The sequence below is a fragment of the Phoxinus phoxinus genome, assembly GCF_949152265.1.
Source record: "Phoxinus phoxinus genome assembly, chromosome: 19".
NCBI classification, from domain to species: domain Eukaryota; kingdom Metazoa; phylum Chordata; class Actinopteri; order Cypriniformes; family Leuciscidae; genus Phoxinus; species Phoxinus phoxinus.
The window spans coordinates 32,568,486-32,596,215 of NC_136894.1; the positions used below are offsets into that span (position 1 = coordinate 32,568,486).

The window sequence follows — 27,730 nt, forward strand, 5'->3', positions numbered from 1 at the left end:
CTATAAGAGTCCCTGCTCTAAAGCAAAGGTGTATAACGATAGCCTGACGGTAAAGTTATGCAATAAAAAAGCTAAACACAACTAAACGACTAAAGCGACTAAACAACGTAGTAAATTCAAAAAAATTTAATTCGAAAGAATTCAAGGAAGGAAAAGTTTTTACAGAACAATCCAGCCTGGGCAGGAGCATGAGCACTCTTCCAGCACCAGAGGAAACAGACTGGGTTCCATCGACTGAGAGTGAGGATACTGTAGGCCGACATACAGAGCTTCTCCATCTTACAGACGAGTTAGAGTTAGAGTTAGAGTTAGAGTTGGACCAGAGTGTCTCGGGAGCTCCTGCCCCAGGCGCCTCTGCGACAACAGCAGTGGTGAGTAATTCTGCTTTATTTATTATTTTGCATTATTTGCGCTAACATATTTTCTCAGAGAATCTGTTATTATCATGGTAAGCAGGTGAATAAGATGAATCAAAGAAACACATGTGAAAACTTGGGCCCTGTCCCATTTCTCCCCCCTTAAAACTTCCACTTAAAAAAAATTGCTGCGATTATTTAGCACAACTTAAAATCCAACATTGTTTCAACTTTAAAAAGTATGTGTTCAAGCTTGACTTAAAATATTAAGTTTAGTTAACTTAAGTTTAGTTTGGTTAAGTTGGATATTTAAGTTATCTCAACAAATTTTAACTAATCGCAGCCACATTTTTTACAGTGTGGTTTTGAGTGCCCTCGACAGTAAAGTCTCCTTGACAAGGGAAGTGGAGGTGAAGATCTTTCCCTATGAAATGGGACACCACTATATGCAAATTAGCACAGCGAACGTGCTCACCTATGTTATGCGCAGCGTCTACATGTCTACTGGTAGGACTATTTTCATTCAGGAAAATTCCGGTTCCAGCGTCAATCCAGGTCAATACGATCTGATGAGTGTTTACATGCACATAACTATCCCAGTTATGATCAGGGTATATAATAATATGCTAGAAATCTAATAAAGTAATCAAATGTAAAATAACACAGCATAGTTTATTATAGATAGATTAATGCTTATTAAAGCTAAAGTTATTCATTCAAGAGCTGTGAGTAATTTTCTCTTTGCCTCACATTAATGGTGCAATCATGTCATGTATTTGTCTCTTGTTTTATGTGCAAACACATGGCTGGTTGTTTTGACTATGTGTTTGCATTGTCTTGTGTTTTACCTCGTTTTCCATGTTAGTTAATGTTGTATTAGTGTCACCTGTTATTGTTATCATGTGTCCTTACCACGTTCCTTGTTCCCTCGTTAGTATTGATGTTCATCAGTGTCACCTGTACCTTTGTAATTATGTGTTCTATGCAAGCTCCCGGTGTTTGTTCCTCAGTGCTGGTTCGTCTTGTTAACATTCGGTTCTGTGAGTATTGTGGTCTGTCTGTGAATGTTCCAGCTCCGTTTTATTGTCTAGTTATTGTTTGTTTGCTCCATCGTGGGTCTTTGTTTCCGTTTGTAAATAAACCGTCTTTTGTGAAAGTTACTGTCTGCGCTTGGGTTCTATTTAGCGTAACGTGACAGAACGAACCAGCCATATGTTTGCACATAAAACAAGAGACAAATACATGACAAATCATCAGCAGGTTTATAAGACGCTGCCACTTTAAGACCGAATGCAGATCTAATACACATATGCTCTCCCAACTCCCATTTAAGACATAAACTTTAAGTGAATCTCCAAACCGTTAATTTTGCCATATTTTTGTGTGTATTTGATCGTTTAGACGCGCACACGAAACCCAAGTCTAGTTGCAGTCTGTGCCTTTATGGCTCGTACAACTATAGGGGGCTTTGAGGTAATCATGTGAAACACCTGCAGAGAGTTATAAAAGGTGATGGTTCTCTGACTTCATTCGCTCTTCGGTTACTCTTTAGTCTTTTGTTATTTTGGGTTGCTGCTTTATTTGTTTATTATTCGTTTGCTTCATGTATTAGTTTTGTTTGGGTATTTATGTTTGCAGGCCTGTATTTTGGAGCGCGTATTTGGGGTTTGTGTTCATTACGCAGCTTATTCTTTATTTAAGTTGATGTGCTGAGCGGAATGCTTTCTGTGATGTTTTTCCTTATTTAGTTATAAGTTGTTAAAGTTATTTTTGTTAATAAATACTTTTTGATTCGCTTTTGTTCTCGTTGCCTCCCTCATTTGTCGCGGCTCAGAGCCGGCCGTGACAACACGCCGCCATGGGAACAGGGACAACGTCTCTCGTGCAGATCATTTGCTTTTAATAGCTATTTTTACTATTAAACACATCACACAATTTAGAAACGGCAAACACTGTATTTTACAACAATCACCGATTCTGCTCAGTGCTGATTCTGATGTAAGTTTAGGGAGAAATGTGAAGGGAAAGATGATGCGCTAGATGAACGCAGCTAGTTTTTTATAGTTTTTACCTTGTAAAAGCCGGCTATTCGGCCCAACTTCCGGTTTCCAAATAGCCGGTAAAGGACGCGCATGTTCAATTCTTTCCAGCGTCTCAAAGGAATTTGGTTAAATAGGACACATGTTCTCATATGCAATTATCTCGTTTTAATCTGACTCCATGAAATAAAAAAGTTCAATGTGCAATAAGGTTATGTTTACACTTAAAATAGTTACAACATAGATGTAATGTAATGATAATTTAAACCATTTGTACCCAGCATAAATATAAAATATTACCCGAGAGAGAGAAAGAGAGAGACAAAGGCAGAGTCTCTGTCTCAAGACCAGTTCAGCATCCCCAGAAAAGAGAGAGAAGAACATTTGCAATCCTGTTTTGTCATCTCTCCCGACCATGTGACTAACACTCAGGTGTGAGATATTCAAACTGACCAATCAGACCATCACAATTTTGGATGTGCATCAAACTAACATATTTTGAAATTTTAACATGCTTATTTGCGAAAATATACTTACAATTCAATTGTCCCTTTCCAGCGGTGTCCGCCATCTTGGTTAAAAAATGTGGCTGGCTCGCTGAGTTCGCAAGGTATCCTGGGTAATTTCATCTCCCACTTCGTTTTAAGCCTGCATCGGACTTCACTATGTTTTGAGGGTTTATTTTAAGGGAAGAATAGCACTCCCCCTTGCTCCCTAAAGTTTTGGGACACCCTACCCCTACATGAGAACGCGCAAAAACGAGGGTTAGGGGAAAAATCTAGGGGAAGGGGAGCTATTGGGACAGGCCCTAAGTCAACTGAAAATGAGCAAACAGAGGGTAAACACAGTGAATACAAAGATAGAACAGACTCTGAAATTAACAAATTCAACTTTTAATTTTAACAATGTAGTAAATATTGAAATTGTTAAAAGTAGTTACCTAATGTTAACTAATATAACCTTATTGTAAAGTGTTACCAACACTATTTATACATTGTTCGTGGAACTTTTTTACTGAAACATTTTTGTTGGATTTTAATCTAATGTTTTTTTTAACTACTTTTTTTCAGATGCCAGACGATCAGGTGTCAGACGTTCAGATGTCATATAACATGTATGTTCTGTTTAAGTTTTGTTTTCTCTCTGTTTGCCCTGTTCCCGTTTGTTTGTTCTTATTAGTTCCCTTTCAAAGGTTGTCAAAACGAGATTTGCCTGATTGCGTCGTGAAGTACGCATGAAATCAGTCCTTGGCGGAACAACATCAACCACTTTCAGGCACTGAAACACTTCCTCCCAGACCTAAGAGGCCATAATGTGCTTGTTCGTACAGACAACACACTGTGGTCGCTTACATAATCCATCAGGGGTGCATGCGGTTGCGCCTCTTATACAAGCTGGCTCACCAGATCCTCCTGTGAGCCTAGGGAAAGCTGCTCTCTGAGGGCAGTATACATCGCGGGGTAACTAAATCAGGGGGCAGAGGCAGGGGCTGAGGCCCAGGGGATGGAGACTCCACCCTGAGGTGGTGGAGCTTCTTTGGGAGAATTTCAGCCGAGTTGAAATAGATATTTTCGCATCTCTAGAGATGACACACTGTCCAATGTGGTTCTCACTCACCCAGTTCCTCTTGGGCTGGACACTATGGTACAGACATGGCCAAGGCTACGTCTGTACGCCTTTCTCCCGATCGCAGGCGAAGGGGTCGATCCTTCTCCCCCGTCCAGAGTTATGGAAACTGTGGGCTTGGCCTCTGAGGTGACCCAGCTCATGAGTTCAGGTCTCTCAGCCGAGGTTGTTGAGACCATCCTTGACTTCAGAGCTCTGTCCACGAGGAAACTACGCTAGGGTTCCTCAATTAGTTTTCACCAAGGGCCAAATTCTGCCAACAATACAAAGCCAAGGGCCACCAACCACAAAGTTTATTCTGCTGTTATTGCGTGTTACGTCACCATTAAGTAAACAGGGAAATGGCATAACATGACACATAACGAGACCATAGAGACGCAATGACGGTGGAACAAATTAGTTTAATGAAATTTAAGGTTTTGACATAAACAGAGCATGGTGAGGAAAAGAAAAGATACCAAAAGAAACAACTCTAACTACACATGTCTACAAAGAAAGATTGTGAAAGAAAACTTGCCTACCTCCCGTCCAAAAACAAAAGACAAGTTTGTTGTGAGTAGAGGTCGACCGATTAATCGGACGATTTTTTGCATTTTTAACATAATCGGCGTCGGCCAATATCCACCTATATCAAGCCGATTATTAGGCAGGCGCACACGTGTACGACGCACGCTGCCCCTAGAGTCATTTTCCAGCAGAGTGAGCAGACCGCAGACATCAGCTTTCAGTGCCTAAGGAAACCGGTAAGGATTCCATTCTTACAACTCCTTTATATTTAATTAAAAACTTTTGATATGTTACTGCCAACTTCGAGAAAAAATAGGCGAACACTGTTCGGTTTGGGTGTGCTTTATAGTTTTCTGGTCGATGACGTCACCCGCCTATGATGTTCCGTCTCGCCAATGGACTGATTTCATATGTGCATCACGCCGCAATCACACAGAGGCGTTCACACAGCGTTTCAATGCAGCATCTCGTTCCCTTTCCAGGAACCATGGCTACATATGTAACCAAGATGTTTTCTTGGTAACTCATTAGTTAATCATTCTGTTCAGCTGTGCCTGTTTAACCCCATTCAGTCTGTGCATACTGTATATACTCCCTGTTCTGTTCAGTTCTGTGTCTGTTCTCGTTTAGCCTGGTTATTTAGCTTCTCCTAAAGAACTCCTACGTGTTTCTTTTGGATCTATTATTAAAGACTGTTTGATTATCTACTCCAGTCATTGTGCGTTCATTACAACAGCTACCTGTGACAATTTGTTTTCTTCCAAAGCACTAGATGGTTTGAAATATGTTTGATGCAGTTAAATCTGAGGTAAGCTGATCTAATATTTAATGTTGTAGAGTGATGTAGCTGATGAGAATAGATAAAATTCCCAAATGTGTTTTGAGAACAATGTTTTGTATGATTTTTGTTTTTCTTGCAAGGTTTTTATTAAGCGTTAAAACATATTGATTTAAACATATTCACCAACGGGATAAAAAGCCTGAAGAAAAGACACCTCAATACTTTTGCATTTCTAAAATTTCTTATCAAAACAAAACAAATGATGATTGTGTTCTTCATTGCTTCAAATATATTTACAATCATTCATGTGGTTTTACTAGGCCCCGCAGCCATCGACCGCGTCGCCGGCAGGGAAAGAGGAAGCCGTGTCCATCTGAGGTGGGCTTCATTCATTCTGTCACATGACAGCTGCACATCTACACAAATAAGACTGATTCGTTCACATCTCATTGTCACATGACCGCTTCATGGGCTCTGATGCTGCTTTCACGCCATGTTATAATCACCGTAATCACGTGATGGTAACCCGTGACGTTCCACTCGGAGCTGTTCACAATCCCTGCAATGATGTGTTTCTATAGCAATATTATCACATTCAGGAATTAAATTTTCATAACTTAATGGGAACATTAGAAAAACATTCTTAGAACAGATTTTTGTTAGCTGAGGAAGTGTCATGGGTTTGCATTCAGAAGAATGTGAACTGGTTGAATGAGTTTGAATAAAGCAGACGCTGATCAGGGTTGGGGAATCAAACTCTTGTGTAGTGTATTTGTCTTTCTCGCTCTTAGCATCTAAAACCGCTTTAAGAAAAGCTGCATTTTAAGTAGTTTTATTGAGATTACAATGCTTATGGTTTTATGCTAATTTCTCTTTTATCTGATTTGTGGTGTGTATTATAGAGTTCTTCACCAAACGACTCTCGTGTCATACCGAGCTCTGACCAGATTCCTCTGTAAGTATTTAAACTGATGTTCACGTTCACTGTTTGCACGCTGCTTCATCATGTGCTGGTGTATTATGTTTTAAAGCAGTGAGTCCTACGGTTTTTTTTGTGTGCAAATGTAACCCTTTTGAGGGGAAAATGAATGCAGTGCCTCTGTCAGGATTCAATTGGTTGTTTTACTTTGATTACTATATTTAGGGCCCAAGCCTTGAAAAGGCGAAGGCCCTATTGTTTTCCTTCGGATTATTCTTCTTTATTATTAGGGCCCAAGCCTTGAAAAGGCGAAGGCCCTATTGTTTTTCTTAGGATTATTATTTATTATTCTTCTTCTTTATTATTATTATTATTTTACTACCTTTTGGGCACTTTTGGGGGCCTTAACGTGCTCAAAAACTCTTGAAACTTTGCACAAATGTCAGAACCCGCGGCCATTAGAGCCGGACTGAAGCTGGGACCCGGGCGTGGCAGGGGGGCTCGGCAGCGCCCCCTGGAATGGGATTCAAAAACATGTCCATATATCAAACACGCTTGCATGTAATAATATGAAACTCGGTACACATATAGATCTCATCGGGCCGAACAACTTTCGTGCTCTAAGTTTTACGCCAGTCCAACAGGAAGTCGGCTATTATGGGCTGTATGGAAACGCATGTTCTGGCATTTGAAACACTTCTCCCAGAGAATTCATCCGATGACCACGAAACTCGGTGTGCATGAAGTCAAGACATGGAGGATGCTAAATTGCGGACGGATTTTTGATATCTCGAACGGTTTGGCCGTGGCGAGGAAACAAATTTATGATTAAAAAAGGATGCATAAAGTGTGTTATAACTTAGTTATAGTTTTACCTACAGTTACAAAACTCAGCGTGTGTTTTGATCTTATCAAGCCGAACAACTTTCTAATTTACAGTCATTAGCTCCGACCAACAGAAAGTCAGATATTGTGGTTTGAATGTGAATTGTCTCTCTCTGTCTCTCTGGCATTCTGTGTGTGTGTGTCTGTCTGTGTGGGGTGGGGAGGGGAGGGGGGGATCTGTGTATGTGTGTGTGTGTGAGGAGGGGGGCTAGTTTAGTTTAACCCTTTCTCTGCTGTGTGCAAAATCTCGGGCACTTTTGGGGCCCTTAACGTGCTCGAAAACTCTTGAAATTTTGCACATAGGTCAGAACCCGCGGCTGAAGCTGGTACCCGGGCGTGGCAGGGGGGCTCGACAGCGCCCCCTGGAATGGGATTCAAACACTTGTCCGTATATCAAACACGCTTGCATGTAATAATATGAAACTCGGTACACATTTAGATCTCATCGGGCCGAACAACTTTCGTGCTCTAAGTTTTACGCCAGCCCAACAGGAAGTCGGCTATTGTGGGTGGTATGAAAACGCATGCCCCTGGAATTTGAAACACTCTTTCTAGAAAATTCATCCAATCGCAACCAAACTCGGTCAGCATGACGTCAAGACATTGAGGATACTAAATTGCTGACGGATTTTTGATATCTCGAACAGTTTGGCCGTGGCGAGGAAACAAAATTATGGCGAGAAAAGAGAAACACGATGTGTTATAACGTCTTCATACATTAATTGATCTTGATGAAACTTCAGTAGCGTGTTTGTTGTAAGAGAGCGATCACATGGATGTAACTAATGTGAGTCAAAGTTATAGCGCCACCAACTGGCAGCAGGAAGTGTGTTACTTTTGACAAAAGTGGGGGGGTTAGTTTTACCTACAGTCACAAAACTTGGTATGTATATTGTGCACATCGAGCCGGACAACTTTCTGATTTACAGTCATTAGCTCCGACCAACAGGGAGTCAGATATTTTGGTTTGAATGTGGTTTTGTCTCTCTCTGCCTCTGTCTGACAGAGTTCCCCCAGCCATTCTGTGTGTGAAACATTTCACACAGAAACATTTGGTTTAATAAAATCGAGTGATACATAGGGCTATATTGCCCTCTCGACAGTCAAAGCGGGTTACGTTATTGCCCGTCGTGCACAGGAACCCGAAAGGCAACGGGGTGGCGGCTTATATATATATATATATATATACATATATATATATATATATATATATATATATATATATATATATATATATAAATAAATATAGCTGCAAGCAGCGATGGAGGGCCCAAGCCGGGGGCAGCGCCAGCCCGGTGCCTTTAGTGTAACTAAAGGCACCAGGGTGGCGGTGCCACCGGCTTGGGCCCGTAATCGCTGCTTGCAGCTATATTTAGGGCCCAAGCCTTGAAAAGGCGAAGGCCCTATTGTTTTTCTAAGGATTATTATTCTTCTTCTTCTTCTTCTTATTATTATTATTATTATTATTTTACTACCTTTTGGGCACTTTTGGGGGCCTTAACGTGCTCAAAAACTCTTGAAACTTTGCACAAATGTCAGAACCCGCGGCCATTAGAGCCGCGCTGAAGCTGGGACCCGGGCGTGGCAGGGGGGCTCGGCAGCGCCCCCTGGAATGGGATTCAAAAACATGTCCATATATCAAACACGCTTGCATGGAATAATATGAAACTCGGTACACTTATAGATCTCATCGGGCCGAACAACTTTCGTGCTCTAAGTTTTACGCCAGCCCAACAGGAAGTCGGCTATTATGGGCTGTATGGAAACGCATGTTCTGGCATTTGAAACACTTCTCCCAGAGAATTCATCCGATGACCACGAAACTCGGTGTGCATGAAGTCAAGACATGGATGATGCTAAATTGCGGACGGATTTTTGATATCTCGAACGGTTTGGCCGTGGCGAGGAAACGAATTTATGATTAAAAAAGGATGCATAAAGTGTGTTATAACTTAGTTATAGTTTTACCTACAGTTACAAAACTCAGCGTGTATATTGATATTATCAAGCCGAACAACTTTCTAATTTACAGTCATTAGCTCCGACCAACAGAAAGTCAGATATTGTGGTTTGAATGTGAATTGTGTCTCTCTCTGTCTCTCTGCTATTCTGTGTGTGTGTGTGTGTGTGTGTGAGGAGGGGGGCTAGTTTAGTTTAACCCTTTCTCTGCTGTGTGCAAAATCTCGGGCACTTTTTGGGCCCTTAACGTGCTCGAAAACTCTTGAAATTTTGCACACAGGTCAGAACCCATCAGGGCCGGGCTGAAGCTGGTACCCGGGCGTGGCAGGGGGGCTCGACAGCGCCCCCTGGAATGGGATTCAAACACTTGTCCATATATCAAACATGCTTGCATGTAATAATATGAAACTCGGTACACATTTAGATCTCATCGGGCCGAACAACTTTCGTGCTCTAAGTTTTACGCCAGCCCAACAGGAAGTCGGCTATTGTGGGTGGTATGAAAACGCATGCCCCTGGAATTTGAAACACTCTTTCTAGAAAATTCATCCAATCGCAACCAAACTCGGTCAGCATGACGTCAAGACATTGAGGATACTAAATTGCTGACGGATTTTTGATATCTCGAACAGTTTGGCCGTGGCGAGGAAACAAAATTATGGCGAGAAAAGAGAAACACGATGTGTTATATTGTCTTCATACATTAATTGATCTTGATGAAACTTCAGTTGCGTGTTTGTTGTAAGAGAGCGATCACATGGATGTAACTAATGTGAGTCAAAGTTATAGCGCCACCAACTGGCAGCAGGAAGTGTGTTACTTTTGACAAAAGTGGGGGGGTTAGTTTTACCTACAGTCACAAAACTTGGTATGTATATTGTGCACATCGAGCCGGACAACTTTCTGGTTTACAGTCATTAGCACCGACCAACAGGAAGTCAGATATTTTGGTTTGAATGTGGTTTTGTCTCTCTCTGCCTCTCTCTGACAGAGTTCCCCCAGCCATTCTGTGTGTGTGTGTGTGTGTGTGTGTGTGTGTGTGTGTGTGTGTGTGTGTGTGTGTGTGTGTGTGTGTGTGTGTGTGTGTGTGGGGAGGGGAGGGAGGGCACACACACACACATAGACAGCCCCCCCTGTGTGTGTCTGTGTGGGGAGGGGAGGGAGGGCACACACACAGACAGCCCCCCTGTCTGTGTGTGTGGGGAGGGGAGCAGAAAGACTATGAACAATTGTGCCATCTAGTGTTTTATACTATGTATAAATGTGTTTTTTATTTTAAACAAGTGTTTTAAAGTACACTAATTTCAATTAATGATATGCTGCATTTTTATGTATATTTAAACATTATCAAAGTTAGGATGTCATTTTTTTAGTTTCAAAAGTTATCTGTCTCTGTCTCCCTTTGGCTGTCATTACCCTCCCCTCACTCCCACAGTCTCACTTATTTCTTTCTGTATCAAATAATATTACCATAAACAAAAAGTTTGAGTTTCTTTTTCAATCAATGTATTATGTGTAACTTAAAAATAAGCAGATTAAACAGATATGTTTGAGGGCAAGACATGAAAACGATGAAATATAATATAGTATTAGTAAAAGAGTGCAGTATAGGGTTGGATGAATCAGATAAATAACATATTTTGTTAAAAAACATTTGGTTAAATAAAATCGAGTGATACATAGGGCTATATTGCCCTCTCGACAGTCAAAGCGGGTTACGTTATTGCCCGTCGTGCACTGGAACCCGAAAGGCAACGGGGTGGCGGCTTTATATATATATATATATATATATATATATATATATATATATATATATATATATATATATATAAATAAATATAGCTGCAAGCAGCGATGGAGGGCCCAAGCCGGGGGCAGCGCCACCTCGGTGCCTTTAGTGTAACTAAAGGCACCAGGGTGGCGGTGCCACCGGCTTGGGCCCGTAATCGCTGCTTGCAGCTATATTTTATTATTATTATTATTATTATATTACTACCTTTTGGGCACTTTTGGGGGCCTTAACGTGCTCAAAAACTCTTGAAACTTTGCACAAATGTCAGAACCCGCGGCCATTAGAGCTGGACTGAAGCTGGTACCCGGGCGTGGCAGGAGGGCTCGACAGCGCCCCCTGGAACGCGGTCCGAAAACTTGGTCCATAAATCAAACACGCTTGCGTGGAATAATATGAAACTCGGTACACTTATAGATCTCATCGGTTCATATATCCTTCGTGCTCTGACTTTTTACCCCAGCCCAACAGGAAGTCGGCTATTTGGCGTAGTTTAAAAAACACATGCAATGGAATTTAAAATACTCCTCCTAGACGATTTAACCAATCACCACGAAACTCGGTGTGCATGAAGTCAAGACATGGAGGATGAAAAATTGCCAGGGGATTTTTGATATCTCGAACGGTTTGGCCGTGGCGAGGAAACGAATTTATGGCGAATATTGGAAACAGGAAGTGTGTTATAACATCCTCATACATTAATTGATCTTGATGAAACTTCAGCAGTGTGTTCGCTGTAAGAGGCCGATCACATGGATGTGACTATTGTGAGTCAAAGTTATAGCGCCACCAACTGGCAGCAGGAAGTGTGTCACTTTCAAAATGCTTTGAATTCACCCTCTTATTTTTACCCGATTTGCTTCAAACTTTATGTGTATAATGTAAACACACGGCAGATGTAGACCTGTGAAAGGATTATTGATATCTTAAATACTGTTGCCATGGCAACGCTTTAAACTTTTATATTCTTTTTGGGTGCATTTGAGGCCCTTAACATGCTTCAAATTGCATGAAACTCAACATGCATATCAGATTTATTAGGTACTAGGCATGTGTGAAGTTTCAGAAACGGGCGCGGTGGAGGGGCTCAGTAGCGCCACCTTTAGTCAAAAATGGGGTATTAGTTTTACCTACAGTAACAAAAATCGGTATTTATATTTATCTCCCCGAGCCGGACAACTTTCTAATTTACAGTCATTAGCTCCGACCAACAGGAAGTCAGATATTTTGGTTTGAATGTGATTTGATGGGAATTTTGCCAGTCTCTCTCAGTGTCTGTGTGTGTGAGAGAGGAGGGGGGCTTTATTTTAACCCTTTCTCTGCTGTGTGGGACTTCTCGGGCACTTTTGGGGCCCTTAACGTGCTCGAAAACTCTTGAAACTTTGCACACAGGTCAGAACCTGCGGCCATCAGGGCTGGGCTGAAGCTGGGACCCGGGCGTGGCAGGGGAGCTCAACAGCGCCCCCTTGAACGTGGTCCGAAAAACTTGGTCCATATATCAAACACGTTTGCATGTAATAATATGAAACTCGGTACACATATAGATTTAATCGGGCCGAACAACTTTCGTGCTCTAAGTTTTACACCAGTCCAACAGGAAGTCGGCTATTATGGGCTGTATGAAAATGCATGCCCCTGGAATTTGATATACTCCTCCAAGAAAAATTATCCTATCGCCACCAAACTCGGTCAGCATGACGTCAAGACATTGAGGACGCTAAATTGCGGACGGATTTTTGATATCTCAAACGGTTTGGCCGTGGCGAGGAAACGAAGTTATGGCGAGAAAAGAAAAACACAATGTGTTATAACGTCTTCATACATTAATTGATCTGGATGAAACTTCAGCAGTGTGTTTGTTGTAAGAGGGCGATCACATGGATGTGACTATTGTGAGTCAAAGTTATAGCGCCACCAACTGGCAGCAGGAAGTGTGTTACTTTCAAGATACTTTTGACTAAAGTGGGTGGGTTATTTTTACCTACAGTCACAAAACTCGGTCTGTATATTGTGCTTATCGATCCGGACAACTTTCTCATTTACAGTCATTAGCTCCGACCAACAGGAAGTCAGATATTTTGGTTTGAATGTGGTTTTGTCTCTCTCTGACAGAGTTCCCCCTGCCATTCTCTCTCTGTGTGTGTGTGTGTGTGTGTGTGGAGTGGGGGGGAGGGGAGGGAGAGAGGGCACACACACAGACAGCCCCCCCCTTTTCTGTGTGTGTTTGGAGGGGAGCAGAAAGACTCACACTGATGCAAGCTCTAAAGCAGACTTCTTCTCGACAGTCAAAGCGGGGTTACGTTATTGCCCGTCGTGCACAGGAACCCGAAAGGCAACGGGGTGGCGGCTTTTATATATATATATATATATATATATATATATATATATATATATATATATAAATAAATATAGCTGCAAGCAGCGATGGAGGGCCCAAGCCGGTGGCACCGCCACCTCGGTGCCTTTAGTGTAACTAAAGGCACCAGGGTGGCGGTGCCACCGGCTTGGGCCCTCCATCGCTGCTTGCAGCTATATTAATCATTACAATCATTATTATATGTATACAGCAGTAATTAATCTGATCATGACATTTATCTGAAGTCCATATTTTATATTCCTCCTCATTTGTCCTTTGCTGATTGGCTACACTGTCCGACTAACATCCAAACAGCATATTTCAAAAACAACTGAGCCCACCTTTAACATTTACAGAAATTCATTAGAAGATCCACCAGATTTTCAAACATATAAACTTATAATTGGCAGGTAAGTTCACACAGATATAGATACAGATTTTGCACGTATGTATAACAGTGAGTCAGTGGGACTGGAACATGGAGAGGGTTGGAGGTCAGATGAGAGAATCTCAGAGCCAAGAGACTCTGCTTTAACACGGTTTATTATAATGAAGAAATATATCATAATAAACTAGTAGGGCATTTGTTAAGAGCATATGTGTATAGTTTACATAAACATTCTGCTGTTTATTATAATGTGTATCACTTTTGCTCTATTTTTTTTTTATAGATCTAATTCCAGAACTGAATCGTGTGAGAAGATGCATGATGGACATTTTATCATAAATACTGATTCACAGAACTTTTATAGAGACTTTTATACCGAAAACAAATCTTTGGAATATTTTTCAAATAAAAATCTAAATTCGATTCGATTCGAGCAAAAATTTTTAGAAAAGAACTATAATGACACTTTTAATGATTTGGTAAATAATCTTGATAAAGAAACAAATAATTCTATTAAAGCAAAGGACCAGCTTGCTTTTGTATCTTTTAGAAGAAAAAATGGATCATTCGACAATAATAGAACTAAAGTTTTAAAACTAAATTGCCTCCCAGTAGGAGAGCATACTGAAGATGAAATAATTATACTACTTCAAAACATTTATCAAGAAAGTAACTGTGATTATTCTGAAATTTATATCTTCTCTACAAATAACCCATGTATGGCAAGGAAAGATTGTCCGCCCTGCATGATCATGATTTTTTTTATGGCATTTAAATTAAATGAGAAGCATGGCATACAAATAATTACTGGATACAATAAACTTTATGGCCTAAGTGGCTCATATGTTAACCATTTGCCTTTTTACCCGATTAAAGATTGTATTTATTCTATTGAATCCCAAACATTCGGAAGTAAAGATATAATTTGTGACCGCCAAAAAAAGCAAAAAACAAAAGTTGACTTACAAAAAGTTGAATTTTTAATCCCAGTTTATAAACAAATTATTGCAGAAGAACAAAATACAACATTTTCAATGAGAGTTACTGGACCAAAACCAAAATGTAATCTTAATAAATATTTACCAGAAAAATCCAATTGTACAATTAAAAATCAACTTAATACAATTATACAAAATTTGTTCAAAGATCCAGAATTAGATGAAAAAACCTTTGATGATTTTTATACATCTGGTTTAGAAATATTTGAGAAATATTCCAAGGAAATTCAACTTTTAAGATCATTAATTGATTATGATGAAAATATTTATAAAATAATCTGCAAAGATCTGCAGACACTGTTCTTTCCCTGGTGGGCTAAAAAACTGGAAGAAGCGTCCAGCAATTTCTTAAATGAGAAACTCAATCACAAGCTTCAAAATTGTGCTTTGCATCTTTTTTTAATGGACACCGAAAAAATTCAAAATACATTGGGAAGAAATTTTTTTGAAATTGGTCTTGTGACTATTAAGTGTTAAATCATCTCCTCTGGTCTTTTAACTCGGCACCCTCAATTTTGTCAAGTGATGCATTCATGACATAGCCTAAATAAAAAGATTTCTGCTCACAAATCATTCTGAATAGACACATAACCAACATCTATTTAGAAAGCCAACCCTTGAGAGTTTACAGTTCAAGACTCAAAATTCATCAAACTGTTATAAATATTGAGCGATATAAGGTCAAACATAAAACAAAAACAACAAATATTAAGAATATATTTATTAAATGTATAAAAATAAAAAACAATTATGTAGGATATCAATTTATAACCACAACTAAAGTGTAGCTACAAGTGTGGTCATGCTTCATTTTAAATCTGAGGATGATATCACTAAAAGTATGCATTTTATGAAGCCTATTATAAGGTCATATCATGGGAGGCTTTGGAGAAGTTTTAGAAAAGGCTGATAAGATGCTTATCAGATATTTTATTGCCCTATAAATACCCATTTACAGTCTTTGACTAATGTCTGGCGAGGAGAAATGGCCCATTAGTGTAAATCGACCAACATTTAACACTTCTGTTATGTTATGCCCTAAATTTTATGATTAACTAACTGTATTTTTGTATGTAATTTTTTTGAAATGCATTTTCTGTAAAGCTGCTTTGAAACAATATGTATTGTGAAAAGCGCTATACAAATAAACTTGAATTGAATTAAATTGAATTGAATTGAACTTCTGCCAGTGAGAGACTTAATCTCATTATTCTTTTATTCTTATTCTTTAGTTTGAGATCAGCCATAATAGCCTGTATTCCTGTATTATTTGCTTGGTCATCTAAATCTCTGGTATTCCACTATACAAGAGTAATATATTATCTTCAGTCTTATTATAAAACGAACAAAAAAATAACTGTCCTTGAAAATTCTTTAAAAAATATATTGTATGGAATAGGAAGCTCCTGTAGCAGGTGCACTAACGTTAGCTCAACAGGTTAGCTTCAAGCTACATGACACAATATAATCTATTAATATTACAATTTTACTTAAAGCTCACTTTAAAATACCATCGAGTATTTGAATCATATTCCGGTCGCGGTTTAAAATGGTTTCAAGTCAAAAAAAATATTTTGAAATATGTTATATTTAGCATTTTATATGAAGCTAGGGGCTATCTTCACTAGCACGCATACTGTAAACATTCTTTGTTCCTATACAATAAACCAAAATCGAAGAGATAACACACACACGAAGAGATGTGTTTAGTTGCTTTTGTCTCGTAGCTCAGAATGAGGAAGTATACACAAATCCGGCGAAACACGGAAGTAAAGCAGCGCCGCCATTACTGCGTGCCTTGCTGCTAAGGAAGTAGCGGAAGTAGCGTGTTGATCCCGTAGGCGGCTGTAGCAGATGTTAGCTGTTACTGTACGAAATGTTATTATTATTATTTTTTAGTACGTATGCTGTCCAGTGATACCGGGAAGAGCGTGTTGTGTGGTTGGCTGTTTTAACAACAGCACAAAACTACAGGCCTGGAATAAAACCGTTCACGAACCTTTGCTGCACATTGACTGCCCATGTTTACGGCCATACGGATTACACAGAGTTCCTGGTCTAGCGGAGGACCAAGATGCGCGTCAAAAGTTTATACAAAATACACCATGCTCTTCTTCAAATTGACATTAATCCACAACGTCGCTCTAGATGTGTAAAAACAAGTGGAAAGCGCGGGCGCGCCGCTGTCTCCTTTCCACAAGCGCTTGCTCTCCTGTGGCGTCTGTCGTTGCTATGCAACCATGAACTGCGCTCTCCATGATGACAAGGAAGTATCAGCAAAATAATAATTGATTTCTGCCCTTGCATTAGCTTTACTATAAGCTTTATTTATGGAGATGAAAAATAATAGGGCGCCCTGTACAGCTATGATCAGCTGATCAGTTGGTTCGTTGCTGCCGCGCTCTATCACTCGTAACGTTACACCAGAGCAAAATGGTTTTTAATGTTTCAAATGACATAATTTGGAAGCGGATAATTTATTCACAAACAGCTCATTATGACTCAAAATGTTAGAATGCTGCACCTACACTCGATAGTGTGAAAAAGATCAGCGCAACGCAGACCACTGCACTGACAGCGTGAAACATGATCTGTCTACAGCCAGGGCTCAGCGGAAGACAGAGAATGCCGGTCCAGCATTGATGGAGGAATTAAATGCGAAAATAAAAGACAGTTTGACATCTTTTTTTCTCCCATCTGTGAATTAATTTTTTAATCATTTGCTCTGAGATGAAGCAAATATATTTGTGCGGGAATTCCTCGCACTATAAAAGCTAACCTTGCGGGAAATGGTGTAAATTATGCGCAATCCCCTCATTCCCGCACTGAAATTCAAGCCCTGCATTACATTTGGCTGACGCATTTTTACTTTAATACATTATGTTGTCAATAAATTACCTTTATCTGTAAGTTTTGGCCATTGCCTGACATCATCAACCCAATTTTCCATTTTAAATTTTCTTTCACCAGACATTTTCTTTCATGAGCAGGATCCGCTTTCATTGAAATGTCATTAGAGGGTATTCTTCACCACACTTCGCAGCACGCAGTAATGGCGGCAGGCAAGATGGCGGCGCCCATAGAGTTCGCGGCGGATTTGTGTATACACAGACTGCAGAAGGACAGCCTTTTGGTCACATTGGGACACGTGAGATGATTGACAGATTTAGAAACGAATCATATCGCGCTGATGTCATTGCTTCCTCGAATCAGGAAGAGTAGAGTCATTGCTAGCTCTGTTAGCTGTTTTTAGCTTTCTTGATCGCAAATTTCAATTGTATATGAATAGAATTTTTTTTCTGCATTATGAAATATTTTACCAACATGTCATAATAATTCATTATTTCTCCAAATGTGCGCACCATTGGACTAATATCCCTCGCGGATCGTGGATATTGTATGTAAATGAACACAAATAAACCGGAGATGAGATGAATGGCTGCTGTATGACTGATGATTTCTATTCAAAATAACGAACGTTACAGATTAATTATTTTGCACTCCTGGCATAAATTAAGAAATTAATGTCACTGCAAACCAGTTTAATTATAAACAGTGGTCAAATATCGAAGCTGGAGTTTTAAACCTTGCTAATAAAGCTAATATTGTCCAGATTAAGTAAGAGTTTGATGTTTTAACTAGTAATGAAATTAACAAAACAATAATCCAGGATCACCAGTGATCCTTGCCTATCAAGGGGTTAAACATTTAAATTAGCATACAAATTTGGCTCTATCATTGTCGTTGTGCAGTGTGTCATGATTCTGCCATCTAGTCCTTGTCTTTCTTTAAGTCTTGAGGCAGGATCATGACAGACCAGCTTGTTTTGTGTGCAAGCACATGGCCTTGTGTTTGGGCTGTGTGCTTGTGTTGTCTCCTTACTCAACCCCGCCCCCTTGTTCTCTTTGTTATTGTCTCATTATTGTCATTTGCTGTCATCATTACCTTATGAGTGTCACCTGTCGTCATTATCAGTTTCTCCCTATTTAATCCCCTTATGTTTGCTGTCCTGTGCCGGTTCATTGTCATTTTTTTTTTATGAGACTTACCTGTGAGTACCTTGCCAAGAGTTCAGTCTAGCGAAGTTGTGATATTGTATTTGCTGTTTGTTTTTGTGTAGTTTAATGTCATACTCTTTGTCTATAGTTTAGTCGTGTAAGTCTATTTCCCTTACTTGTGCTGTTTTGCCCCCTCATGGGTTTTGTTTTCCCCGTTTTTGTCATCAATAAACCTTGTGTGTTCTGCAAGCTGTCTGCGATTGGGTTCATCCTGAAATTCATAACAGTGTCACTTAATTTATGATGCTCTTGTGTGAGAATGTGTGTGTCAGATTCATCTTAGTTTTCTTTGCATTTTTTGAGGACTGAAAACTTGCCATCAAATTTCATTATTTTCTGCAAATAAATGCTCTAAATGACAATACTTTTATTTGAAATTTGAAAGAAATGTCAGTAGTTTTTAGAACAAATCAAAAATGTTGATTTTACTCACAAACAGTTAAATAATAAATCCAGAGAAACTGCTAATTTTGCAGTGCTCTTATTTTTTTTACAGAGCTATATATGTATATATTATTCAGACACAGACACCGATCTGAATCCATAAACACTTATTGTCAGATGAAACCAGCATTAGTATTTATATTCAGCTGTTAAACAGAGACATTTTGGAATAAAAGACAAAACAAGGAAAACTGATTTATAGATTAGATTCATTTTACCAGAATAAAAGAGAGCAAACTAATTCATGATTTACTTTTTATATTTAACTTTTTACTTTCAATTAATCACCAATGTAGTTGAAAACATTTTCCTCAAATGTAAAAACTATATATAATAAGTTTATATATAATATAACATAACATACTATCATATAATATGCATTGTAATATAATATTTTATAAAGCATTTAAATAGAAATGAGAAATAATAATCTATTATAAATAGAATAATAATAATCTAAATAATAATTATAGTTTCATGTATAATATTGTATGTTGATAATATTTCTTATAATAAAATATTTCCAGAATGTAAAAGCAATGAAAAGCATCAGAAGAATATTTGAGCACAAGCTACATAAACACTATTAATATCCATAAGTTTAGCAAAGATACTCCTGCATTACAGAAGCTTGTCCAGCATTGAGCAGAATATGCTGATTATGGTTATGATCTATAATCAGACAGATATATATATATATTGATCTCTGGTTTAGGCCTCCACGGCACAGAATCCCGAGTCTTCACTGCAAAACTGCAGACATGACCTGAAACAGAGACGCTTTACATCAGCGAATGTTATTACTGTAAATCAGTGTTATTAATGTATATCACTGTTATTACTGTATATCACTGTTATTACTGTATATCACTGTTATTACTGTATATCACTGTTATTACTGTATATCACTGTTATTCTGTTATTACTGTATATCACTGTTATTACTGTATATCAGTGTTATTACTGTATATCACTGTTATTACTGTATATCACTGTTATTACTGTATATCAGTGTTATTACTGTATATCACTGTTATTACTGTATATCAGTGTTATTACTGTATATCACTGTTATTACTGTATATCACTGTTATTACTGTATATCACTGTTATTACTGTATATCAGTGTCATTACTGTATATCAGTGTTATTCTGTTATTACTGTATATCAGTGTTATTACTGTATATCACTGTTATTACTGTATATCACTGTTATTACTGTATATCAGTGTTATTACTGTATATCACTGTTATTACTGTATATCACTGTTATTACTGTATATCACTGTTATTACTGTATATCACTGTTATTACTGTATATCACTGTTATTACTGTATATCAGTGTTATTACTGTATATCACTGTTATTACTGTATATCACTGTTATTACTGTATATCAGTGTCATTACTGTATATCAGTGTTATTCTGTTATTACTGTATATCAGTGTTATTACTGTATATCACTGTTATTACTGTATATCACTGTTATTACTGTATATCAGTGTTATTACTGTTTATCACTGTTATTACTGTATATCGCTGTTATTACTGTATATCAGTGTTATTACTGTATATCACTGTTATTACTGTATATCACTGTTATTACTGTATATCAGTGTTATTACTGTATATCAGTGTTATTACTGTTTATCACTGTTATTACTGTATATCAGTGTTATTACTGTATATCAGTGTTATTACTGTATATCAGTGTTATTACTGTATATCGCTGTTATTACTGTATATCGCTGTTATTACTGTATATCAGTGTCATTACTGTACATCGCTGTTATTACTGTATATCACTGTTATTACTGTATATCAGTGTCATTACTGTATATCAGTGTTATTACTGTATATCACTGTTATTACTGTATATCAGTGTCATTACTGTATATCAGTGTCATTACTGTATATCACTGTTATTACTGTATATCACTGTTATTGCTGTATAGCACTGTTATTACTGTATATCACTGTTATTACTGTATATCAGTGTTATTACTGTATATCAGTGTCATTACTGTATATCACTGTTATTACTGTATATCACTGTTATTACTGTATATCAGTGTTATTACTGTATATCAGTGTCATTACTGTATATCGCTGTTATTACTGTATATCACTGTTATTACTGTATATCAGTGTCATTACTGTATATCGCTGTTATTACTGTATATCAGTGTTATTACTGTATATCACTGTTATTACTGTATATCACTGTTATTACTGTATATCAGTGTCATTACTGTATATCAGTGTTATTACTGTATATCACTGTTATTACTGTATATCAGTGTTATTACTGTATATCAGTGTCATTACTGTATATCACTGTTATTACTGTATATCACTGTTATTACTGTATATCTGTGTTATTACTGTATATCTGTGTTATTACTGTATATCAGTGTCATTACTGTATATCAGTGTTATTACTGTATATCAGTGTCATTACTGTATATCAGTGTTATTACTGTATATCAGTGTCATTACTGTATATCACTGTTATTACTGTATATCACTGTTATTACTGTATATCACTGTTATTACTGTATATCAGTGTTATTACTGTATATCAGTGTTATTACTGTATATCAGTGTTATTACTGTATATCAGTGTTATTACTGTATATCACTGTTATTACTGTATATCACTGTTATTACTGTATATCACTGTTATTACTGTATATCAGTGTTATTACTGTATATCACTGTTATTACTGTATATCACTGTTATTACTGTATATCAGTGTTATTACTGTATATCAGTGTTATTACTGTATATCACTGTTATTACTGTATATAACTGTTATTACTGTATATCACTGTTATTACTGTATATAACTGTTATTACTGTATATCACTGTTATTGCTGTATATCAGTGTTATTACTGTATATCACTGTTATTACTGTATATCACTGTTATTACTGTATATCACTGTTATTACTGTATATCAGTCACATCTCTCTCTCTCTCTCTCTCTCTCTCTCTCGCTTCTGCTCACCCGTTTACACGGTGAAGATGAAGATATTGAAGATGATGGACAGGAGGATGAAGAGGCCGTCAGAAGAGCTCCTGTTCACAGAGTTTTTACTGTGCTGCAGTTCAGCTGAAAAACACAGAATATTAATACTGACCGCTGGTTTACAACAGATCTATTGCTTTATCACTTCATAACCACATCACATGATTGTCAAGTGTGTTTTTGCGTCTGTGTTTATAATAACTGCATGTTTATGAGTGTGTGTCAGACTCACCTGGAGAAGCACAGCGATCTGATGGAACAGAGAATACTGATCAATCACTTCATTACTGTAAAGACTTATGACTGATTTATTACTGTTTTAAGATTTTAATATCTGAAACAACATAATATTAATTTAATTAAATACCTATAATATGATCTGTTATTCTTATTATACAGTACCATAAATGGATCATTTCTGTTGAAAAAGATTATATTTCTATTCATCAAAAAAAAAATTCCCCCACAAAAATATTAAACTATTTCAACACTGATAATAATCATAACTGTGTCTCGGGCATCAGATCATCATATTATAGTGATTTCTGGAGGATCATGTGACACTGGAGACTGGAGTAATGACTGGAGTTGATCACAGGAATAAATTACACTTTACTGTATATTCACATAGAGAACTGATGATTTACATTATAATAATATCTCACTATTTTTTACTGTATTTTTATTCACATAAAAGCAGAAGAGACTCTTTCAGAAATATTAAAACATCTTTCTGACCCCAAACTTTTGAAAGGTAAATGGTCAAATTGTATTTTTATAGAGTAAAAGAGTTTCCCTCACCGTTACAATGCAGCATCCGAGCCTCCTACAGAGAGAACAGCGAGACACACTGGGTTTATAATATTCAGCTCACTCATCGTTAATATGATGGACTGTACAGTTCCTGACCTTCACACAATCCATCCGGAAGATCACATCGGTGTGTGTGCTTCTCAGAACGAGTGTGTGTGGATCTACGTGAAGAACTCGAGTCCGGTCCGTCTCTCCAGAGTCATCAACCACCATTATACCCTACACACACACACACACATACACACACACACACACACACACACACACACACACACACACAGACAGACAGACACACACACACAGACGCACACACAAAGATGCACACACAGACGCACACACAGACGTACACACAAAGATGCACACACAGACACACACAGACACACACACACACACACACACAGACAGACAGACACACACACACACACACACACACACACACACACACACACAGACAGACAGACAGACACACACACAGACGCACACACAAAGATGCACACACAGACACACACACACAGACGCACACACAAAGATGCACACACAGACACACACACACAGACGCACACACAAAGATGCACACACAGACACACACACAGACGCACACAGACAGACACAGACAGACATATAATTTTTATATCATAATTTTGACTTATTTTCTTATCATTTTGACTTTGCATCTTTCAATTGATGTTTTATCTCAAATTTTTTTACAGTTTATCTCGTAATTTTGACTTTTATCTCTTAATTTTGACTCTGCGTCTCATAATTTTGACTTTGCATCTTAAATTGACATTTTATCTCATAAATTTGAGATATTTTATCCCCTAGTAATGTAATTTCATGTCATGTGTCATGTGTCATGTGTCATGTGTCGGGATGGGTCTCGACTCACGTCAGCGCTCCAGTCTGTGCCGCAGATCGGATCGGGAGCTTCGCTCAGCTGACCGGCTGTCGATCCGTTGCTAAAGTCTCTTCTACAGCAGCTGAGAGTGACCCGTCCTGACGGCAGAGCCAGCAGACCTACAGGAACCACATCACAATCCTGAACCACATCACAATCCTGAACACATGATCCAGAACCACATCACAATCATGAAAACATGATCCAGAACCACATCACAATCCTGAACACATGATCCTGAACCACATCACAATCATGAAAACATGATCCAGAACCACATCACAATCCTGAACCACATCACAATCCTGAACACATGATCCTGAACCACATCACAATCCTGAACACATGATCCTGAACCACATCACAATCCTGAACCACATCACAATCATGAAAACATGATCCTGAACCACATCACAATCCTGAACCACATCACAATCATGAAAACATGATCCTGAACCACATCACAATCCTGAACCACATCACAATCCTGAAAACATGATCCTGAACCACATCACAATCCTGAACCACATCACAATCCTGAACACATGATCCAGAACCACATCACAATCCTGAACCACATCACAATCATGAAAACATGATCCAGAACCACATCACAATCCTGAACACATGATCCTGAACCACATCACAATCCTGAACCACATCACAATCATGAAAACATGATCCTGAACCACATCACAATCATGAAAACATGATCCTGAACCACATCACAATCCTGAACCACATCACAATCATGAAAACATGATCCTGAACCACATCACAATCCTGAACCACATCACAATCATGAAAACATGATCCAGAACCACATCACAATCCTGAACCACATCACAATCATGAAAACATGATCCTGAACCACATCACAATCCTGAACACATGATCCAGAACCACATCACAATCCTGAACCACATCACAATCATGAAAACATGATCCAGAACCACATCACAATCCTGAACACATGATCCTGAACCACATCACAATCCTGAACCACATCACAATCATGAAAACATGATCCTGAACCACATCACAATCATGAAAACATGATCCTGAACCACATCACAATCCTGAACCACATCACAATCATGAAAACATGATCCTGAACCACATCACAATCCTGAACCACATCACAATCATGAAAACATGATCCTGAACCACATCACAATCCTGAACCACATCACAATCCTGAAAACATGATCCTGAACCACATCACAATCCTGAACCACATCACAATCCTGAACACATGATCCAGAACCACATCACAATCCTGAACCACATCACAATCATGAAAACATGATCCAGAACCACATCACAATCCTGAACCACATCACAATCCTGAAAACATGATCCTGAACCACATCACAATCATGAAAACATGATCCAGAACCACATCACAATCCTGAACACATGATCCTGAACCACATCACAATCCTGAACCACATCACAATCATGAAAACATGATCCTGAACCACATCACAATCATGAAAACATGATCCAGAACCACATCACAATCCTGAACACATGATCCAGAACCACATCACAATCCTGAACACATGATCCTGAACCACATCACAATCATGAAAACATGATCCTGAACCACATCACAATCCTGAACCACATCACAATCCTGAAAACATGATCCTGAACCACATCACAATCCTGAACCACATCACAATCCTGAACCACATCACAATCATGAAAACATGATCCTGAACCACATCACAATCCTGAACCACATCACAATCCTGAAAACATGATCCTGAACCACATCACAATCCTGAACCACATCACAATCCTGAACCACATCACAATCATGAAAACATGATCCTGAACCACATCACAATCCTGAACCACATCACAATCCTGAACACATGATCCAGAACCACATCACAATCCTGAACACATGATCCTGAACCACATCACAATCCTGAACCACATCACAATCATGAAAACATGATCCAGAACCACATCACAATCCTGAACCACATCACAATCCTGAACACATGATCCTGAACCACATCACAATCCTGAACCACATCACAATCCTGAACACATGATCCAGAACCACATCACAATCCTGAGAACATGATCCTAAACCACATCACAATCCTGAACACATGATCCTGAACCACATCACAATCCTGAACACATGATCCAGAACCACATCACAATCCTGAGAACATGATCCTAAACCACATCACAATCCTGAACACATGATCCTGAACCACATCACAATCCTGAACACATGATCCTGAACCACATCACAATCCTGAACACATGATCCAGAACCACATCACAATCCTGAAAACATCACAATCCTGAACACATGATCCAGAACCACATCACAATCCTGAAAACATCACAATCCTGAACACATGATCCAGAACCACATCACAATCCTGAAAACATGATCCTGAACCACATCACAATCCTGAGAACATGATCCAGAACCACATCACATTCCTGAACACATGATCCAGAACCACATCACAATCCTGAACACATGATCCAGAACCACATCACAATCCTGAACACATGATCCTGAACCACATCACAATCCTGAACACATGATCCAGAACCACATCACAATCCTGAGAACATGATCCAGAACCACATCACATTCCTGAACACATGATCCAGAACCACATCACAATCCTGAGAACATGATCCAGAACCACATCACATTCCTGAACACATGATCCTAAACCACATCACAATCCTGAACACATGATCCTGAACCACATCACAATCCTGAACACATGATCCAGAACCACATCACAATCCTGAGAACATGATCCAGAACCACATCACATTCCTGAACACATGATCCTAAACCACATCACAATCCTGAACACATGATCCAGAACCACATCACAATCCTGAACACATGATCCAGAACCACATCACAATCCTGAACACATGATCCTGAACCACATCACAATCCTGAACACATGATCCAGAACCACATCACATTCACAAGTTCACACTTACAAATAAGTCAGATGGAATAAAAGCGTATTTGGCGTGCTGTCCGAGGAGAGGGCTCAGGGCTCGGTATTCGGCCCGAACCCAGAGTACTCCCCCCGTATTCCTGGCTGTAAAAGAAAGAGCCAAGAGTGAGGAGTCGGGGTGGTGGAGGGATGCTGAAAAACTGTCAAGGAATGTTAGGTGAGTTGACAGAGTGGATATATATATATGCTTCTTGTCACGCTGATTAGGGAAGATGTAATTGTTTGATGACAAGTAGATTGGATTGGTTATCTGAACGTGCTCTTCCCGAACTTTGTTTATAAAACATCATATCCTGAACACATGAACCTGAACCACATCAAAAACACCCTGAAAACAAGAGCCTGAGGTCTGGGGAAAGAGTTTCCTGTTCGGTGACCTAATTTCCTGTCTCTGCAGACCTCGTGCGGTTCAGAGTCAGACACAGATAATGTTTACTGGACATGGGATTTGACACTGTATTCTTCCTTTACTCTGTGATCCGCATCCGTCGAGTCACATGATCACCCTAACCCTAACCCTCTTCACACTGCTACTGTATCTCTCCAGTTTTACACCCTCAGTGACGGCCTGATGAAGTGTGGTTTATGACGCACATTGCCTGTGTGACACTCAAGTGTGTGTTTGTTGATCAACTTTATTAAAGTGAACATTTACATTCATGCTTTTGACGCTTTCATCCTGAATGCATTCAAGCCGTACATCTGATCAGCTGAAGCATCCCCTGAGAATCAAACCCTTGAACTGGTGTAGCGAGCGCACGATCTCTGCTACACGCTAACATGTGTTCAACACCGAGACCACAGATAACACCACACACACACACACACACACGCTCATTACAGGCTGTCTGACTCGC

General features: G+C 38.8%; 2 protein-coding genes across 6 annotated transcripts in view; one reads left to right on the top strand and one right to left on the bottom strand.

Annotated features, from left to right (window-relative positions):
• The first annotated feature begins 1 nt into the window (after position 1).
• On the top strand, positions 2-22,930 carry LOC306986844 (uncharacterized protein). 5 transcript variants are annotated; one of them, XR_013795035.1, is made up of 7 exons: positions 31-371; positions 715-863; positions 3,466-3,509; positions 5,295-5,336; positions 5,630-5,687; positions 6,212-6,264; positions 13,889-18,843. XR_013795035.1 is itself a non-coding variant. In XM_079590553.1 (6 exons), the coding sequence occupies exons 1-6, from the start codon at positions 189-191 to the stop codon at positions 22,137-22,139; spliced, it is 384 nt and encodes a 127-aa protein (XP_079446679.1). In that variant the 5' UTR covers positions 2-188; the 3' UTR covers positions 22,140-22,930. The 5 variants fall into 5 exon arrangements, 2 of the variants coding, with proteins under 2 accessions (XP_079446679.1, XP_079446680.1); XM_079590553.1 differs by lacking the exons at positions 715-863; positions 13,889-18,843 and adding an exon at positions 22,136-22,930 and having other exon boundaries at positions 2-371; XR_013795034.1 differs by lacking the exon at positions 715-863 and having other exon boundaries at positions 27-371.
• LOC306986843 (uncharacterized protein) overlaps positions 19,592-27,730 on the bottom strand; it is an 8,409-nt gene continuing 270 nt past the window's right edge. Inside the window, exons 2-7 of the mRNA XM_079590552.1 lie at positions 23,842-23,969; positions 23,049-23,171; positions 22,941-22,965; positions 22,372-22,389; positions 22,119-22,223; positions 19,592-19,871 (exon numbers count right to left, since the gene is read on the bottom strand). Coding sequence (XP_079446678.1) covers positions 22,123-22,223; positions 22,372-22,389; positions 22,941-22,965; positions 23,049-23,171; positions 23,842-23,969 — 395 coding nt within the window. The 3' untranslated portion in view covers positions 19,592-19,871; positions 22,119-22,122. The remainder of the gene's footprint in view (positions 19,872-22,118; positions 22,224-22,371; positions 22,390-22,940; positions 22,966-23,048; positions 23,172-23,841; positions 23,970-27,730) is intronic.